General features: G+C 45.0%; 2 protein-coding genes across 6 annotated transcripts in view; one reads left to right on the forward strand and one right to left on the reverse strand.

Annotated features, from left to right (window-relative positions):
- Positions 1-1,159, reverse strand: part of LOC112992430 (alpha-2-macroglobulin-like protein 1) — a 28,454-nt gene extending 27,295 nt beyond the window's left edge. For all 5 annotated transcript variants that reach the window (XM_026115498.2, XM_026115500.2, XM_026115497.2 and 2 more), the window contains exon 1: positions 928-1,159. In XM_026115498.2, the coding sequence (XP_025971283.2) occupies positions 928-1,010 (83 nt within the window). In that variant the 5' untranslated portion in view covers positions 1,011-1,159. The remainder of the gene's footprint in view (positions 1-927) is intronic.
- A 1,729-nt stretch (positions 1,160-2,888) lies between these two features.
- LOC112992427 (alpha-2-macroglobulin-like protein 1) overlaps positions 2,889-20,080 on the forward strand; it is a 32,182-nt gene continuing 14,990 nt past the window's right edge. Inside the window, 22 exon segments of the mRNA XM_064522132.1 lie at positions 2,889-3,040; positions 3,545-3,695; positions 5,144-5,188; positions 5,620-5,764; positions 6,222-6,235; positions 7,332-7,440; positions 8,292-8,401; positions 9,297-9,461; positions 10,281-10,514; positions 11,372-11,435; positions 11,975-12,120; positions 12,665-12,811; positions 13,955-14,131; positions 15,677-15,782; positions 16,325-16,433; positions 16,528-16,753; positions 16,956-17,082; positions 17,233-17,358; positions 17,535-17,582; positions 17,892-17,975; positions 18,580-18,756; positions 19,911-19,992. Of these exon segments, the coding sequence (XP_064378202.1) occupies positions 2,973-3,040; positions 3,545-3,695; positions 5,144-5,188; positions 5,620-5,764; positions 6,222-6,235; positions 7,332-7,440; positions 8,292-8,401; positions 9,297-9,461; positions 10,281-10,514; positions 11,372-11,435; positions 11,975-12,120; positions 12,665-12,811; positions 13,955-14,131; positions 15,677-15,782; positions 16,325-16,433; positions 16,528-16,753; positions 16,956-17,082; positions 17,233-17,358; positions 17,535-17,582; positions 17,892-17,975; positions 18,580-18,756; positions 19,911-19,992 (2,660 nt within the window). The 5' untranslated portion in view covers positions 2,889-2,972.

Here is a 20,080-nt window from a genome sequence, read left to right on the forward strand (position 1 = left end):
TGGGCAGGAGCCTTGAGGGTTGTCACACTTGAAGGCTGCTGAGCTGCCTTGAGCAGCTTGTCTGCTGCTAATATCAGGGGAGCCGATAATAGATGTCAACTGTGTCTTGATTTTTCTTCTTAGGATGTCTCATGGTACCTCCTCCCTGCCATTGGACCGTAAGGATTGGAGGTGCAATAAAGACTCACTGATTGAACTTTCCAGATCTCCCTTGCTCCTAATGATCCCTGGGTGTACTCTTTACTCTGGAAAATTTTCTTAACATTTCCCCTTTTTCCAATTCATCCCTTGCTTTTGCCTTATGAGCTATAAAAGCATGAGATATCATCTCCAAAGCTATCTTTCAGGGACCCCAAGAGCCAGGCTAGATTACTTTATGAGGAAGCTACAGAAAGCACTGGCATGCAGGCAGGACAGCAGATATCGAAGCAAGCAGTATTACCACAAAGCAAAGCTCTGTGCTAAAGGAAATGGTAGGAAACAGACAGCAGTAAAACATTATCTGAGAGTGAGCTGTATCAGCCTATGCAATGTGTGCAAGGGGAAGAGACTGTACTCCCCCAGAAGAGGCTTTTAAAACTAGACTAGACTAGACAAGTTTTTAAAACTAGACTTAAAACTAGACATCCTTGCAGATGTTGTCACGTCAGAATTAAACACATGCAGAAACTTGGCACGGTTTATCTGACCTGAATCCTTGCAGAAATGCACGGTTTACACCAAAGGCACTAGAAGAAGAGCCAAGGAACTTGTGGGGTGGGCAGGCAGGGGCACATGAGAACAAAATGAAACCTAGGGCATACGAGCAATGATGCCCCTCTAGAAAAACCTGCCTTGTCTCAGGAGTTTTGACCTGTTTCTGTCAGCCCCTACCCTGAGGATTCCCCACAGACCAGCGCGCGGATGTGAAGCAACCGAGGTTCTTACAGCATTGCAGGCGTTCCAGCCACTCTAGGCAGGAGAAGGATGCTGCCCCACAGGAAAGTGCGGCTCCACATAGCTGGCTCCATGTCAAATCCCTCCACAGAAAGGTGAGCCTCTCTTTTGTCCCCCCTTCACCCCTGCTTCTGCTGCCTTCTTTCTTGCCTCTCCTTCTCTTCCAGAGCTGAAGGACTATTCAGCTCCTGCCCTGATAGGGTGTCTGTTTCTCTCTTTGCTTCAAAACCAAAAAGTTGGAAGTCAAACTGTGCGTGGCTGAGGCTGGGATGTGGGCGGGTGGAAGGGGTGGAGACAATTTTTGTTTGCCCAGACACCAGAACCATTTGCCTCAAGGCTTTGTAAGGCTTGTTACTACTTTCCTGAGAGATGTCTGCTCTGCCTTCTTCTCTTATGCAGAACAGCTGATGGCAGCAGGAGTGCCATGTTATTATATTTGGTATGGGGCACAATTTTCAATCATCCTCAGGAGCTTCTTTACTGGGATTTCACTGGAAACATCCTTGGGCAAATTCGTTCTTTGTAATGTCACTGGGTTGAATTTTTTCTTTTATGTATTACTTAATTCTTACTAAAACTTCAGTCTTGCCTTGTAGCCTCCTGCCAGACAAACCCGGGGCTCCCCACACAGCTCTGCCAGTGCCCCCACTCCTGCCTGGAAGAACGGAAGAAGTTTAGCATGTTACTATATCTTTGTTGTCTTTCTGTTTGCACTTAACTTCAGAGGCAGCCGACTTGACCATTCAGAGATGCAAAGCCTAGGTAATGTTTCTGAAATCAGACAGAAGTCTGATTGCTTTTTTCTCCCACTAGTTTAGGCTTGAACTCAAAAAACCTGTTGAATTCACAGAATCAAATATGCTCACAGATCAGTGACATAAAGTGCTTTAAACCTGCATATTATCTGCTTGTCAGCACTAGGTTAAAGGCTAGTGTGTTCCTGTTACATCACATTGTGCATTAAGAGAGTGGATGCTGAACACATACAGAGGCTGTGCCAAAGTAAATCCAGAGGATTGCTTCAGCTGGGAGCAAAGGGGGCAGACAGCAAATCCCTTCTATGCTGTGTACCTTTGGTTATGCTCTGCAAAAACACAGCTGGGGTCAGGGCAGGGTGAGGACACTCACCTTCAAACAAGGTCACAGGTGGAGGGCAAGTATGTTGAAACTGTGTTCACATCAGCTGCAGTTGCTGCCACCCAGGAAAACGAAATGCAAGGTTGCAGTGCCTGGGAGGATTGTGGACGAGATAGGTGGTTGTGGTGAGGTAGAAATACCTTATGGCTGGATGAAGCTGGCAGAAGACTGGACAACTGGCATGGGGGGTGGTGTAAGGCAGAGATTAGCTAAAGTGTGTGTGGGGTCTTAGATCTTAAAATATCTTGGTTTATGTGGAACGGCCTTGCAGTGGAGCAGTGAGGGCAATCTGATGCTGGATATGCAGGAGCAGCCCTGGAGAAGGTTCTGTACCCAGGAGGATCAGACATGTTTGGGTTGGATGGGTGAATAAACTGATGCAGGGCATGGAGGTGGATTGAAAGGTTTTGACTTCAAGCTCTAATTAAAAACTGGATGAGGGAAGGATCACTAATGATGCACAGACAGAGTACTGAAGATGCCTTCTTCAAACTGAGGATAAGAGCTTGTGCACAGCTTTGGTGGTCATGGGATGCCATGACCAGCCACAACTGAGGTGCGTTTCTCTCGTGAATCCACTTCAACTTGGATTAGAGCTCACCAATCCCCCATCTTCCCCTTTGTGCTTTGACACCCCATGATCTGGAAAACCATGGGCATCTGAGTTTGGATGTGGGTGGAGAACTGTGCTGCATGGCCTTTACTCTTGTTATTGGAAGTAAGTAAATATTAGTTAATGTCATTAGCCTGGGAGACATGCAGTCTCCATACTGCAACTCTCCCACTCTTTGGACTCAGGAGTATCTGAGCCGGGGTATTTAGGACTGCACCAGCCCATCAGTACATGCTGTTCTCTGCTCCTGTGTGGATCTTGTCAAGTGTCTGTCCCAGCCCAAGCAATGGGAGCACAAGTGCTCCTCTTAGCTCTGACCCTATTCCCAGCCACAGCTGCAGCAAGCTTGGAACTGTGAGATTATCTCCTTTTGATTTTGATGGGCTTGATGGAAGGGGCTGTCACTGAAGGATGTGGTGGTGAAATGCTGCATCATTTAGCACTGTAGAGATGAATGGCCTCGTTCTCAAGGCAGGCTGAGCAGAAGCAGCTTCTACTGAGTTCAGTTAGAGCTGTGGGTGTCCAGCACCACTGCAGATGAGGACTCTGGTGTTTGCTAGTGCAGGACTAACACTGAAAAGCTGCAGAAACAACAATTTTTGTGTTTTTTCATCTCCTGTCAGGGTGGTGGCAAGCATGCGACAGGAGCCCTCTGGTTTTATGTGGAGCATGATGCCTCTTCCTGGTGTGGGAAGGAAGGTGGGAAGGTGTGGGAACTGTGCCCCACAGTTCCTTCACTGCAGGCCTCCAGACCCCTCTAATCCATGGTCTACACCTTCATGAGTGCAGCAGAGATGGACTCTGTCCTGTCTACCTAAGCCTCTGAATTATCTTTGAATGTCTCCTGCTTTCTTCTAGTCACTATGTGGTGGTCCCTGCTGTCATTCACCTCAGGTCTCTCCCTGAGGCTGTCCACCTGGCTGTCACTTTGGAGGTGGGAGCCCAGAATCACACACTAGTGGAACACAATGTGGAGAAGCCAGGAACTTTTGAGTGCATCAGCTTCCAGGTGAGTGTAGCTGTGATTGCTGATTTGGCAGAGGATGCTCTCACCTTCACTTCAGACAGAAGCTTAGCACCTCTCTGGGCACACTATCCTTCTCTGCCTCATCATGCGTGGCATCAGTAAGGGTTTGTGCAAACAGGTTAAGTGTATTCCCCTACCAGTGCAAGGCAAAATACAGCAGCGTCTTGTAACCTAGCAAAGTAAGGAATCCTTCCCTGCGCAGATGAGAGCCTGGTCTTTTTGTCTATATTAGTCCATTTTATCCTACTTAAAACCTGCTGGAAAAAACTGCCTTTCTGTTCCCTCATCAGTGTTTAGTCCATGCAAATGCTTGTATATCATAGTGCAAGCCACTGCCTAAGGAATTCTTTTCATCCTTCCTCAGAGGTCTGACCCTCCAGCTCTGAGAGAGTGGTTCTGCTCTAAAGCTTTATCTGTACTGCAAGATGGGGTTGCAGCCTGCGTAGACATTGACCTAGCTTTAATTTAGCTGTGTTGGATGGTGATGGTGCTGAACCCATAATGAACTGGATTTCACCTAGGCAGTCTGGATATTTCCTGGGTGTCTTCAGCATCCTTCCTGCTATAGTTAGCTAAGCTAGCCATACTGAGACTATTACATGAGACTACATGACTACAGAAACTTCAATTACATCTTTGGAGAGCCATGGAGATGTGTCTGACACTGAGACTCTCCAAACTGCCATTGTCTTCCTCAGCACTGTACTAAGTCTCTGTGTCATTCTTGCAGACTTTTACACATGTCTATGTCCCGCTTGCCCTTCAGATTCAGCACAACTCAAGAAGGGGCTGTAGTGACTTCTGGCTATTGCATCAACAAAACAATGATTAACTAAGTTTTCAGTGCCAAGCCTTAGGAGAGAGCCAGTCCTGGCTCTGTAAACTCAGGGAAGTCTGCAGTTAGCAAGAAAGAACTTTTCTCCTGGTGAGCTAAGTGCCTGGGATGGCTGGTCTCTGGGTGATGGAGTTCATTACACCATTTGGCAGAATTGTTTTCTGAAGTAGAGCTATGCTTCAGCTGTTTGCAGTGTTTGTAGTTTCCGTACATATATGTAGAATCTTTTAATATCTTTCTGATACTGAAATGTCCAAAGTTTTCATCTGACCAGTATCTCATTTCCCTTTGCTATCTTGGTCAGCTCCAGGTCTGACTTTCTTACTGTTTTCCTTGGTTTGACCAAAATCTTTCATTTCTGTGAAGTGGAAGAATCACATGTCAGATGGATCACTCTTACGTTCATGAATCAGAGACAGGAGGTTACTGCTTCTCCTCCTTGTAATGTCAAGTGGATAAAAGACAGAATCATACAGTGCAGTTTGGACTCTAAAGTTTAGGGGCTGTTTAACAGTGAGGTTGTCTCTCACATTTGGGATAAGATTCAAACTCCCTGATAAATTTGTTTTCTATCTTCTTATCCCAACCTATCCAGGTGCCAGAGTTCATTCCCAAGAAAACAGACGATTCCACTTCACACGTAAGACTCACCTTTCTCAGCTGCCTTTCTTACAAACCAGAGGGCTTCAGCCTCTCCTGTGTCTGACCATGTTAAAGGGGGGAGATGCAGGATGGAGAAGATAGCAAAGGGGAGAGGGAAATGTGGAAAAATGCAAACATGACAAGGGGAAAGGGAGAGAAGGAGAAAGAGGAATCTGGGGAGCATAGAGAAGACTATGACTAGGGAAAGGAGTGAAATAAATGAAAGGAGGGGAATGGGGAAGAGGGAAGTTGGAGGGGATGACAAAGAGGATTTTATTTCTGAATGCTGTTTTGGGAATATAGCAACAAACATTGGAGCAAAGGAAGGCCCAACCTTCCAGCATTGTCCCAGTTTGGCAGGAAAGGTGCCTCCATTTCCCCATGAAGCTGCTTACAGCCTCAGGCACTTTTCAATTTTTCATCTGACAGCCAGAGGAGATGGTTTTTATGCATGCCCTGATCCACAGCGGGTACAGTGTGCTCTTTGAAGGTCACAAAAAAGTGCTGGTAAAGCTGCAGAAGAATGTAATTCTGATAGAGACAGACAAGACCTTCTTCAAACCTGGAGAAACAGGTAAGGCAAACAGGTGGCATGTAGAAATGTAGAGGGAAGGGTCAGGGTAGCAGCACATCTGGGGTGAATATTTCATCAAGTACAGCAAACTAAGCCTGTTGCAGCTGGAAGAAAGCAGATATATGTTATCAGGCATTTCAAGGAATGGTGTGAATCAGGATGCTCTTCTCTGAGCCATGCTGCACCAAATGCCCAGCATGCTGCTTTTGGGTGTTGTTTTGGTGAAGTATCTCAAATGAGCCCTAAAAAGAAAGCGAAGACTCTCCAGGACACTGGGCAATCTTGCCGTTTTTTGAAGACTGTTGCTTGTATTTGAAGAACACCTAGAATCATTGCATAAATAATGGCCTGAGTGGGCTTGGAGCTGAAGAAATACAGAGAGATAAAGTCCTTACTCCACAGATCTCACCATATGAATAGACTGCATACAGACCAAACCCACTGTTTTACCCATCAGAACAATCTTTGCGGGTAAAGGCAATGAGTTTCTACAATCTTCAGCTGCATATAAACCTCCCACATAAAGTCAATTTGTGTTTGAAGGGAGTTCTTTGAGGAAAGACCTGAATACCTCTGAGCTAAACAAAGAGAGAAAAAGATACTGGAGCACAAAAAGGGAGAAGCAGACTTATGCAAGGGTGTGTTGCAGCCAGAACATTTTACTGTTCTTTTCTTTTAAGTTTGCTAGTGTCCTGGCTGAGAGTGTGTCCAGTACTGGTTACACTTTCAGAACATTTGTATTCATTATGTGTTTGTGATTAAGCCCCACACTTAGTTTTTCCCAGAGACTTCAGATGCATCTCATTTAGCCTGCAAGTCACAAGAAAATATTTTTACATGTCAGGCCTTCTGACTCCAAGCAGAATGTGAAAATCTAGCTGGATCTCTGCATCTTTTAAAATGCATCCAGTAGCAAAACATCTCCAGCTGGAATGTTGTAAGGTCTTAGCTCTGCAAAATACCAACTGTATGCCAGCTCCCTCTCACATGAGTTGTAAGAGGCCCTGTAGGAGTCTTTGGAGAAGAACTTATGGGTGCAACTAGAAACACTTTTCATCCCCCTCCTGGCAGACTGGCTATATCCACCTTGATGCTTGTAACGGTTCTTGGAATTTGGAACTGGTTGGATGCAGCTGTTTAACATGACGATGTTATAGAGATGAAAAGGAATGCCACAGAACTCTTAGTGGCAGGCTTTATTCCACCACACTGTGTAGTTTCATGGAACAGGTTACTTGTTCAAGCAAAGACATCCATGTTCTTTCAGCTGCAGGAGCTGGGCTTAATCTAGTCTCCTTCTGAGTTTATGTGTAACATAATCATTATGAGATCTGCCTGAAACACACGGCTGTGCCACTTTTCTGGTGACAGTTTGATCCAAGCATGTTCAGTTTCTCCTCTGAGGTATGCATGATGGGTTTCTGCAGACGTATAGGTTTTTGACCTTCCAAAAGTATTTGGAAAAACTTCTTTAGGATTATCTAGCATCTAGCAGAACAGGCAGCTTCTCTCTCTCTCTCTCTCTCTCTCTCTCTCTCTCTCTCTCTGTTCATATCTGTTTCTCCAGACAGACAAGAATGGCTGTGCTACTTTTACAATGAAGACAGAGACTCTGGAATTAACTGAATCTTACAGCTATATAGCTGTGAAAGGAGCAATAGAGGAAGATGGAACAGGTACTGGAGGACATGGGAAGAGTGTTCCTCTCTTTGAAGTCAACTTCTTCTCCTTTCTTTCCTTGATATTTTTGTTTCTGACCTCTCTGTGGCAATTAAATTCCTTTTGGAAATGTAACTTGAGAGTTCCCTACTCTTACGTCATGGCAATGGTCTCTGTTCTAGTATCTCATCCTCTTCCATGTATTGTTACCAGATTTCCTAATTGTCTCCCCTCTCCATCTCCAATAGCAGGTAGAGGTCATTTTAGTGTTTGCCTGGACACTTATGTGTCCCTTAGCCAGTTGCAAAGCCCTGGCTAGTTGCAGAAAAGTCTACAACAAACCATTGCAGTCCTTGCTAATTGTAGCGTAGCACCCTGAGAGGAAGTCCCTACGCACAGAGTTTCTTGTCATCTCCTTTCCTAAGCCTGAGGCAGGACTGTTACGTATAGTCCTGCTGTTAGGAATCCCATGCTGCTCCCTTTTAGTCTGCCCCAACTCTAACCATCAGGAAGCAAGTTTTCAGCTTTAGCATCAATGTGTGCACAGCTCTGTTTAAACTGCCATCTACCTTTCCAAAGCAAGACAATGTGAGTGTGGTTCTTCAAGCCATTTGTAGGACCTAAGGTGTAGCTATCTATAACTAAGCAGTCATCTAGTTTCTCTTAATCATTCATAAAGAGAAATGGGTGCTTATAGGGCATGATGTATCCTGTTGTGAAGCAGAGGGCTCAGATAGATTGGAGGAATAAAAGTATGTTTTCTCTCTCCTTGATTTAGATGCTCTAAATAGTGGAGAAGGATCTTCTCATTTTCTGCTTCCCTAAGAACACTGCTAGTGTTTGACTGATTTCTCATCTCTCCATCCAGGAGTGAAGACTAGTAAAGTGGCAGAAATTCCTATTGTTAGGACAATGAAGTCTGTAGAGTTTATTAATCTCCATCCATTCTACAAACGTGGACTATCATACACAGGGAAGGTAATACCCTTGCGCCCCTTCTCTGCTGAGAATACATCATAGGTCTAACCTTCTGTTGGCAGAAAGCAGTGGTTTCCGGGAAAGTAAGCACTGCCCTCCTGATACCTAGCAACTGTGAGTGAAGCCTCTTTGAGAAGCAAATTCTTCTTTTCCCCTTAACCTATTGCATGACTTCCCTGGACAAGAATTCTGGGGCCAGCTGCAGTCTCTGGAGGCTTCCCCAGGAATAGTTCCTGCAACTAGTCTATGTGATTGAAGGCATGTGTCATGGAGGGTGGGAGATGGGCATGGGGGGGGCTGAGAAATGGTATTCACTTTAGACAGCTGTGCAAATGCTCATGGCAGCTTGGCAGAAATCACTCAAGCCTTGTATATCCATTCATTGGGAGTCATTTCTGACCCAGGTATCCTGGGTGATGCTAGGAGTGCTGTGCTACTGGGACTGGAAACACTTCCACCTGGGCCAGTGCTAACCCCAGCATGGGGGAGGGCAGGGAACAGAAGGAGTTAAGCTGCTGGAGACTAGACTGTTTCAGATCTTCAGGGGATCTGCAGCATTGTCCAAGAAATATCTCAAGATCCACGGAAATTACCTTTTTTCCCCAGTATGGGTTTCTCATTTGGTTGTACTACCTTTTTTTTTTTTTTTTTTTTTTTTTTCTTCTCATCCTGAACTGCTACACACTGGTGTTCTTGTGTATTTATTCAGTTTTTACTTGGATCCAACACATCTGAAAGTTGGAAGGACTTATGAAGCCTAATGATAGAAAGAATCAGTATTAAGCACTGGCATTTAAACCTAGTCTCCAGAAAATGGGGTGTTTCATATCTTCCAGGATGCCAGGCCACAGGAGTGTGGCAGAAGAGGGCATTAATTTCCTCTCCCTCTCTGCAGATATATTGTCATAGTGGTGATTCTCCTCTCAGAAACGAAACAGTCTACCTAACAGTTGACATCAGTGATGAGGAGACCCACCTGTCATTTCTTACAAATAAGAAAGGAAAAGTCCACTTCTCACTGGATACCACCAGCTGGAACAGCACTCTGGTTTCTTTGAAGGTAAGCATGGGCCACAGAAAAAGGAGAATACAGTGAGGGGAGACTGAAGAACAGGACCAGACCAGGCCTGGAAGCACTTGTCTTCTGCTCCTCCCAACTTATGATCATGCACCTGAAAAGTGTTGTTGTCAGCCTGGTAATACACCCACATTCCCACTATCTGCATTCCTGCAGCTGATGTGGAATTTGTGCCCAAGCAATATGATCTTCTATTGACAACCATTCCCCACAGACTGGAGCAGTTGCTCCAGATGCCTTCCCTAGAGACTCAGTTCTATCCAGAATGGGGTTCCCTAATATGGGTTGGGTTAGATTTTGATGACTAGAGGATCTGTAATCTGAGATGTAGATTTCTGTCCACAGGGAGCCTGGGAACAGGCTCTAGTGCTTGTTCCCAGGCCCATGGCTATTGTCCACAGAGCTCTAAATTTGCTGCAGAGAAGCAGAACTTCACCATGCAAAAACTACTTTGGCTCTTGCTGTGCTTCAGGGCATCCAACAAGAAGTGATTGAAAATATGGGTGCTGTTTACATGGTAGAGGTTTGAAGTCTGGTGCAGGGTGTGTTCTCATGGAAAGTGAGAGGAGACAAAATGGGACTGTGGCCACAGCTACTAGATTTAGACTTTTGTTAAAGCTTCAGCAGAGAAAATATTGTTGCCTTTAAAGTGCTATTTAAACAAAAGAACTTTTTAAATATGCAGATATGTGTTCTGCCCACCAGCTCTGGTAATAACTTAGTGTTTTCAGCAGACACAAGGTATGCAAACTCCCTTGTCACTTGATACTGACGGTTTAGCCATGCTTTTGTGCTCTGAAGGGTACCTACTCCCTTGCAAATGACACTGAGAAGAATCCTTCTGACTCAAGCACAAAAATCAAGGACAGCTTACACCGGTTGAAACCCTTCTACTCTGAGAGCAACAGCTTTCTGGAGATCCAGGCCAGAAATGACATACTGCTCTGTGATCAAGAGCAGCAGGTTCAGGTGGATTATATCCTTGACCAGAATAAACTGAGCTCTGAAGCAGATCCAATGGATTTCTACTACTTGGTAAGCACAGAAGACAGCTGAATCTGAGGGCGAGATTATGCTTACTGGTATTTTATCCTTTTCACAATAGCACACAGATACTCGTGGTAAGAGGTAAACAACCCCCAGGCCAGTAGAAGTCAGTTTGTGAGTTCTGTTCTGCCGCAGTCTTGTCCTTCTGTTTCCCATCTCCTTGTCTTTCTTCTACTTTTAAGCTGCCTTGTCTTGTTAGGAATGCCTTGAGTTAAACTTGGGTGATAGATGACTGCCATTCACCCTAGTTTCTAATATGTTCACATGGGTGGCACAGGAGGGCTGGTCTGCTTTCTGCCCAGCAAAAATACCCCAGATTTCCACCTAGGTGAACTCAGAGAGTATTTCTGGGGCAGCTGGCCTTCCCTGTCCTGTATCTGTTCAGAAGAGAGATTGAAATTCCCCAGGGCCTTGATGCATGCCAGGGATACATAACCATGGGTTGATGAAGTCCACTATCAAAGACAGAAGTCTAAAGGAAGAGTGTGACTACAGTGTAGTTGAGAGGTTACGAGTATCTGGGTTACTGAACCGGGCTCGTTCGTATGAGCAAAAAGTATTGTACGCTAGTAAGCTGAAGATCATAGTTCAGTGGTGCTTACGCTAGCTGTAGACTCACATGTGTCTTTGGCTTTGTAAGTGGCCACTTCTTATTGCCTAACAGTTACCTCTCAGGTCCCTTCCCAGCTGTGCTATCACCATCTCTGGCTGCAGAATTCATTAGGTCATGTCCTCCAATGTGACAACATCTGTCACAAGTTTCCTCCTCTCTTCTCTTGTTTCTTCCCCATTCATTGTGCCTGCAGCATTCACAGCCTTGAATGGCTCCTCTCTTTGCCCTTCAGGTGATAGCAAAAGGCAGGATCCTTTTCCGTGGAGAGAAGCAAGTGCCAATTCTCCAGGATGAGACTAAGTAGAAGTATCTGAAGTGCACCATAACACATCCCAGAAAAGTATGACTGCTATCCAGTGACAAGCTCTGCAGGTGTTATTCTTATCCAATGGCAGGAACTATTGAATTGAATTCTTGGTGTGTGGTCCACCTTATTAGACCAGCACAATCTCCATTCAAAGCAGTTCAGGAGCCATCTAGGCAAGTGTCCTTCTCCTGCCTAGCCTAATTTGTTTAAAACCCAACCTTATGACTTGACTGCTGGCTTGTGCTTTTGAAGAAGATGTAAAATTTGTTGTAGTTTGCCTGCTTGTCTAAGGTGCAAGAGGAAAGAAAACATTTTTTTCCAACTTTGAGCCAAAGAGGTGGCCAGTGTCCTGGGGTTATTGTTAATCTGCAATGGTGTCTGTTTGAAATGTTCTTATCTGCAGGTAGAAACTATGGAATTCCCTCTTTTGATTCTTATTGAGTGTCCTGACCCAGGGAGCTGATTCTGCGTGTTGCAGATTCAAATGTATGCTTTCCTTCTCCTCTTCCTTGCTGCTACCTTGTGCAGATGTGAAGGGCTCTTTCTCATTAACTTTGACTATTGGTTATGACTTTCTGCCTGACATCAGGCTTCTAGTATATGCAGTCTTCTCGGATGGAGAAGTGGTGGCTGATGTGGAAGAGTTTGAAGCTGCAAAGTGCTCCAGACACAAGGTGAGTGGGAATACAAAACACAATGAATGTGAAGAGAGAGGATGATAACATCTTAGATAAGCTCTGTCCTGTCTTATCCTCAGCCAAGAAGTATAACCTGGCACATGCCAAGCCAGATACCCAGTAATCTCCTTCCTTCCTGAATTCCTAGTCCTGCCCTCCCCAACACTGAGTGTCAGTCCTCTACCAAGGAGTAAACCATGCACCTTGAACTCTGTTTTCTCCCTCCATTCCCCATGAGTGGCTTGGGAATACGCTGTCCCCCTACACTCTCTCTAATGCAAAGGGGAACTCTACCTGTCTAGCTACCTGTGATAGCCCTGGATTAGAGAGATAGGGCTGTATGATGGTAGGGGAATTCTGGCTGGGCTGTATGCACAGTAATCCCAGTTGCTTTCCCATTGGGTTTCCATAAGGGCCCGTCTCAGCATCTTATCCTTCTTCTCTACCTTACTCTCAGACTTTCCCTCAGCTGCCTAGGCACCTATGAGTCTCAGGGTTCCACTCCCCAGTGTTAAGCCCCTGATCTTGTCTCATTTTGTAGGTGGCACTGAACTTCACACATAAGGAGGAAGTCCCAGGGTCAGAAGTCACTCTGGACCTCAAAGCTGCTCCAGGGTCCCTGTGCCCTGTCCAAGCTGTTGACAAGGGTGTACTCCTTTTGGAGAACCATACCCTAACAGCAACGACTGTGAGTGCAGCCTGCCATGACTCACCCGCTATTGTCTGCCTGCCTGCTGTCTCCCTGTCTTGTCAGGAGGCTCCCGGCAGGTGGAAGACCACAGTCCATCCCAAGACAATGCTGTGGTATTATGCGGCTACCCTGGCATTTCCCAGTCCTATGCCTCTTCTGAGCAGTTATGTGGTGCTCATGTTTATAGTGCATCTGCCTTGCATTGTGTGCCTCTGCCTGGAGAGTGGTGGATGCTGCAGGGCACTGCATGGGTGGGTGGGGAGAGCAGCTTTGAAGAGCTGCTGTTGCTGTCTGCATTGAGGCAGAGTGCTTATTAGCATCTTTCATATCCACATGCATCTCTGCTCTCCTCTCTTCCACAGGGCAGTGAGGCCAAGTTTTGAAAAGTGAATTTTGTCCCAGTAAAGTCTTTCTGTCCCTCCGCCCCAAACACTGCTGCATTTTATCTGTGTGACAGATCAGGTTGAGCACCTGAGTAGCTGCTGTTCTTTAGGAAAGAGTAGCCAGGGAGGACTGAACCCTGTGTGGCCCCAATGAGCACAGAGTGGTTGATGAAAAGCGATTAGGATTTTGTTGACACCCAGGTGCATACTGATAATCTAGAGGGGTTCAGGGAACTTATATTACAGCAGCTGTGTGTTTCAGAGGCCCTTCAGAGGCCTTCAATTTAAGACTTTTTAGTTAGAACAAAAATACTGCAAGAATTCAAAATCCTGACACAATTCCAAAATGTGTGCCACAGACAATACATATGTATATGTCTCATACAAAGTTTCTTGCATCATCTAACAACAAATATAAAGTAGTACTCATTAAACAGGTAAATCAGATATACCAATGCCTTGTGCTCAAACTGAATCATGTTTGCTCTCCTAATCTTGCACTATAGAGTTAAGAGGTTGAACTAACACAGGTAAAAGTCCACAGACTGAAGACTTCTCATCAATGTCCGCTCTTTTGGTTTCAAGTTCTTTAGCGTAAGCTGGGCTGGTGCCAACTCCTTCAACTGTAAAGCTTTATAAATTATAACTGTGAAGATTTATGAAGTATAATAGAGATCTACGATTCAAATGATTCACCCATACACATGCTTGGCCAGCTCTGCTTTTCCATTGTAAAACCTCTGCTTTTCCATTGCAGCTATATGAACAGATTTTTGATGACAGCTTTATAATTGGAGCATGAGGGTTCGCTTATCACTTGGAAGACTTTGAGGCATACCCTTGCCTGCCTCTGCAATCCAGTCCCCCAAAGAAAAAGATCTGGATGGGAGCACCCTGGTACCAAAGTGATGCTGATGTCTTTCATCTATTTAAGGTGAGTCTCTACACTAGCAGCAAGATTTTTCTGAACCAGTGGTTGCCAGTATGCCATCCTGAATGCTTAGAAGAATTTCCTCTTAGCAGACTTCAGCTGCCCTGACTCTCCCCGCTACAAGTCCTTTCTGCCTTGTTCTTCTCCAGTGCAGCCACACTTGTTTGGGGACTCTGTGGAAGGATGGAACTTCTGAGTAAACAGTGCAAACTCCTTGATTAGAGAAAGACATTATAAACTCTTAGTTTAGGCTACAGTGTTTACAGAAGGGGGCTGGCAAGAATGCCCCAGTAAGACTGGAGTGCCTCACTGTATTTTAATTGATCACTGTTTGGCTTTATTGTATTTGTAAACTTCTTTAGTCTGTGTTTCATTGAGTCTGTTCTTACTTCTTCCAATGGTTTTAATAAAAAGAAGTCCTTCACACAACTTGGCTTTATAGCTAACTGCCAAACTAACACACTAACAATCATGATAGCCATTAAAAGAATAGCAGCCAATCTGTGAACTTAAACCCAACTAGTGCTGCTCCTGACAGAATGCTGCTTAAAAAAACAAACCTAAGTAAAAGCACTTAAAAATAAGAGAAGGGGATAACAACACTTGAAAACAACCCAGATGGAGTTTGACTTGCACAGGCTTCTCAGGCTGATGGAACTCTACCTTACAAATACTCTGTCACAGATCCTGCCTCCCCCACAAAGGCACAGTACTCTCGTGTCTTCTAGGTGCTTAATCCTAGAATAAGTTGGATGCTAGCTGAAGGAGATCCCAATATATCTCTATTATTAGTTAGCCTGTAACAGATGATTGTGCATTAAATAGCAAGTCCAAGTCTACAGGCATGTACATCCTCCACAACAGGGTTAAGGCCTATATTCTCCATGAAGGGTTGTGGTGCTTCAGGAAAGTAGAAGAGTTCTCAGTGACTTGCAGACCATTAAATCACAGCAAAGAATCCTCACAGGACCACATGCACTCTTTTTGTGATGATGAATTCTCTCCTCAGTGCAAGCACACATTACCTTTAGGAAGTGCAGGCCCTAGAGTTCTCATTCAAATGAAAGTAGAATCCATACTAAATTGTGACTGAGTTCCTCATCAGTTTTGTAAGTCAGGACTGTGTAGTAACTTGTGTAAGACTGGTTGTGTGTGAAGACCAAGTCAGATCTCTCTGTTCTAAACTTGTGCACAGATTTAAAACTTAGAATTTTTTTTTCCTAAGTTTTTCATGACAGGTATGGCATCTGACTCTAACCTCATTGTTACAGTCAGCTATCAGGTATATGAGGAACAGAAGTGGTTGGAATTAACTTTTATGAGAGATAAGAATTGGCCCTGGTATTCCTTTGAAGTTGATTTCCACTCCTCACACATTGCCCAGAGTCTGAGCCTGTGAATCTATGCGTAGGTATACAAACAAACAGCACTTTTAAGAGTTTCAGTTGCCGCCAGCCCACTGATTAATACTTGGTATTGTGAGATTCTTTTCAACATTCCTGTTCCCTTCTATTTATCACTGATTTATTCTCTTCACTGTTTTCCCAGCTATTGCGCATGAAAATATTAACCAACACTAAAATCAAGAAACCAGTGTCCTGTATGCAACCAGACTTTGAGAAAAAGATGTATTCTAGCAGAGACAGGAGTGTTGGTAAGGAATGGACATGCCCATCTCCTTTACTGAAGTGGCCAGTCTGCAGCTGAAACAGCTGCCTTCCATCCTGCTGTATTTCTTATTTGTGTGTATATAAAAGGAAGATAACTTGTGTCCAGTTCAAAGTCCTTATTTTATAAATTGTAGATAAATGCTCTAGTCTCTGTGCATCATTGGCTGTCCCTGGGTTGTGCAGTCTTCATACAAAATGTAGTATGCTCTGCTACTACTTTTGCAGGCTACTTAAAGGAATACAATTCCATTTCAGTATGCTGCTTCCCCTTGAATCCAGAACAAACCTCATGGATCTGTCAAGGCTGAACCTCAGGCTAAGCTTCGTCTAACTCTCTCTCCCTAAAGCTGTGTCCCCCAAAGACACAGACTCTGTGTCAGACTTTCACTGAAAAGCTAATCCTGCAGACTCTTCTTTTATGTCACAAAGCATTTATTTTTTTTGTTAGATTGCCTGTGAATGAAAGAACTAATTTCACCTGTAACTACACATGCTATTTTTTGATGTATCATTTCCTTTTCTGCAGACAATCCTGTTGATTATGCTGATCTTCTGCCTAGCTCTGATAACACAGAGAAGCCAAAACCACGGACCTGTTTCGCAGAGACCTGGATTTGGGATCTGGTCTCTGCTGGGTGAGTAAGAGACTCTGCCTGTCTACCCCAGAGGGACTGCTGAAGACTTCTGACCATTTCTGAGAAAATGCTTCTCTCTCTCTTCCTTCTGTAGTGAGGAAGGGAAAGCATCTCTCCAAGTAATTGTACCTGACAGTATTACTGAATGGAATGCCAGCACCTTTTGTGTTGCTGATACTGGCTTTCGGCTGTCTCCTGTGACCACTCTCAGGGTCTTCCAGCCTTTCTTCGTGGATCTGACACTGCCATACTCTGTGGTCCAAGGAGAGACCTTCAGCCTAAAAGCCATTGCCTTCAGCTACCTGGAGGCTTGTATGCAGGCAAATATTCCCCCAATCACTAGCCTCTTTTGGAGCAAGAGGTTGAGCCCAAAGACAACTGTGTGCTCCTAAGGAGGCCTTGATATTTGCAACTGGTCCACAAAGCAGTCTCACACTTCATGACCCACGGAGTTTGCTGCTCTGGGCAGTGTCCGATACTAACACTATGACAATGTGTGTTTATACACCCCACCACACTCAGGGGCACACCACCCTCACAGAGACCCCAGAACTAAAGGTGGATGCCTGTCCAGGCTGCCAGTTCACCAGCTGCCTCTGTGCCAATGAGGCAAAAACTGTTGTGTGAAATGTGAGAGCTACCAAACTGGGTGAGCCTGGATGAGGCTGGGCAGAGGGATATGTGACAGTTAGTGGAAGGAGGTGTAGAATTTGCCTGCCTCTGTGTGTCTGTTCCCCTTTCCTGCATATCCAGATCTCTGCTGCAACTGCTTAGTGATGTGCTTCTGTGTTCCCTGTAGGCAAAGCGAATGTCACTGTGAGCAGTGTGGCACAAGATGCACACAAATTACATGGTAATAGGATTACTGTGACACCTTTGCAAGGAGAGATGGACACAGTGATAAAACCCCTGCTTGTTAAGGTTAGTTGAACCTTGGGGTGGAGAATACTTGAGGACAGTGGGTTGTCCCCCAGGGCAGTTAGCAAGATATTAAGAGGAAGCTTAAGCCCTTCATCTTGGAAACAGACAGGCCTGCTGAGGGACGGTGACTTCCTTTTTTGTCTTCCCTCTCTGAACTACTTTTTTTCCACATACCGCCAGGAGGTGTCATTCAGGAGAACACCCAAAATGCCTTTCTGTGTGCTACAGGTATGTGACATAAATCCCTAACTGCTGTCCATCATGAGAGCAGGATGGAAGGGACAGGGATACTGCAAATACCTACAGGTGGAGGGGACTGGTCAGAGAGGAAGCACTGCTGGCACCAAACTTGCTTTGGAGCACAACCACTATGGTTTGTGTATGCCTGTCTTCTACTTGGCAAAGCTCCTATATTTAAGCATTTGTTTGCAGTCTGGGCTGCTGTGATTCAGTGTCATGCTGAGCCATACCTGGGTCTCCTTGGGATGATACTCTTGTATGTGCTAGGGATAAATTTCTGGGTTTTGTCTTCCTCAGAGAACACAGCCTCTCAAGAATTCTCCCTGACTCTGCCTGAAGAAGTGTTGGAAGGATCTGGCAGAGCCACTTTGTCTGTGATTGGTGAGAAAGGTTTTCCCTATTCTTGGCCTCCTGAACAGCTTGCCCAGTGTTTTGGCTTTAATGTTGCATCAGCCCAATTCCTCCAGCATAGAAGTTGTGAGGGGTGTGATATGGGCCTCTGAAATGTGTATCAAATCATCTTTTTCAGGAGTTATTCCTCTCATGAGGAATGATCCTGGGTGACCCCCAAGTGGCTGGGGGAGAAGGCAAAAAACAGGGTATCTTCTCTGATGACTGCCACTGCCATCCACCTAATGGAACCAAAAACATCCCTCCAGGTTTCCACCTAGTTTGCCTCTATAATTCTTTTCCCTCCTTAGCACCATCTCAGAAACGATGGTTCTTTTAATCTTTCTTCAGATTCCTTCAAGCACCACATTCCCTACCTCTTCCCAGAACTATGCAGTCTTCCCTTTTGGTGCTGGACTGATCCAGGAAAGGTTAGAAGAAATCTAGGGCAGAGATATTAATCAATCCAATTCCATGAGGAGTGGGCTTTTTCCCAGGATCCCAGTAGTGTTTAGAAAAAACAGGAGTCCCTTTGTTTCATATTGCTGAATGTCTGTGCTTTTCCTTTCTCCCACCCCCCCATCTCAAACTTAAGGGGATATCATGGGCCCAGTACTTCAAAACTTAGACCAGCTACTTGAGAGGCCCTTTGGCTGTGGCAAACAGAGCATGGTTAAGTTTGCACCAAACATCTTTATACTCCAGTATTTGAAGAAGATAAAACCGTTGGTGCCAGAAATTGAAGATAAAGCACTGAGATTCCTGAGAACAGGTAAATATTGTCCTTCTTTCTGCTGGAAAAAGAAGGTGCTTTAAATCAAAAGTGGGGAACACTGGCAGAGCTGTGAAAGAGGAAGATATCACAAAGAATGACAGAATTGTATATCAAGGAAAATCATCTTTTTGAAGAAACAGGACTTCTTCCTCTGTCTAGTTATTGAGACCTTAAACTTGCTTTTCTGAGAGGGGGTGTGAATAATTAAAAATTTCCGTTATAATATGATGACTGTGGCTTGTTGCCTTGTCAGAGGCAGAGAGAAGTCCCTCGTAGAACAGGGTATCAGCTGCTATTAATTGGAATAAAGTGTGGTCCTTAGGGAACAGATAGGAATTTGGTAGCTTGGTGTTTTCTCATGTTTTAGGACATGAATTTTGGAGCATGTCAGTTCTGTCCAAATATAATCTGAATTTAATATAGTGCTAGTGTCTGTGTCTCATTTTGCAATACACTTCACATTCCTGCAGGCTCCTTATCCTGCTACTCTGCATGCCCAGAAGCCTTCCCCGGACAGAACATGTCTGCTGGCAGTTTGCTCCCTCCCATCCTCTCCTTCTCCCTTTCTCTCCTGTACCACAAGTGGAGAGAAAGGAGCCTATCGAAGAGAATACAAGCAGCAGAGGGGCAAGACAGAGCGTGAACAGTGAGGCCATGTGGAGGGAGAAGGAAGAGAAAACAGATGCAGACAGCATTCTGCCTTAGAGCTCAAAGGCAGGTCCTTGTCAATTTGTGTGTCCCATAAAATTGGATTTCCAGCACAGCTAGAAGTACTGAAAAACAAACAGGATTTCATATTTGTCCTCCCTAGGAGCAACCTTCTTCCTCACTCTTACAGTTCTTTTTATTCAGAAGCCCAGTGAGGGTTCCTGAGGGAACTGAGGGACATGAAATGGCCAAGTGTAACCACTCTGTAAAACCAGTAGGGCACTCACAGCACTTTCATATAACCACTCTAGTAAAGCAGAGCAGTCATGTAGTGCACTTCAGTGATGCTGCACAACTGCTCCTTGTCACTCTGATGCTGTGGAATGCACTGTAGGATCTGGTGAAGTCTCTTGCTGTGGAGCCTTCTTCCCACAGCAAGGATACAGCTTGAGATGCTACGGGCCTTCATACTGAGCATTGTGTCCCTGTCCCCGTCTTCATAGCTTACCAGCGTCAGCTGCTTTACAAACATGGTGATGGCTCCTACAGTGCTTTTGGGAAGTCTGACACCCAGGGCAACACATGGCTAGTGACCAGAGTTGGTGCTGTCACCCCAAACTTATTGTCCTTGCTGTTTCTGTTCCTGGTAGTGACATGGGATTCCTCTGTGCTC

The sequence above is a fragment of the Dromaius novaehollandiae genome, chromosome 1 (assembly GCF_036370855.1).
Source record: "Dromaius novaehollandiae isolate bDroNov1 chromosome 1, bDroNov1.hap1, whole genome shotgun sequence".
Taxonomy (NCBI): domain Eukaryota; kingdom Metazoa; phylum Chordata; class Aves; order Casuariiformes; family Dromaiidae; genus Dromaius; species Dromaius novaehollandiae.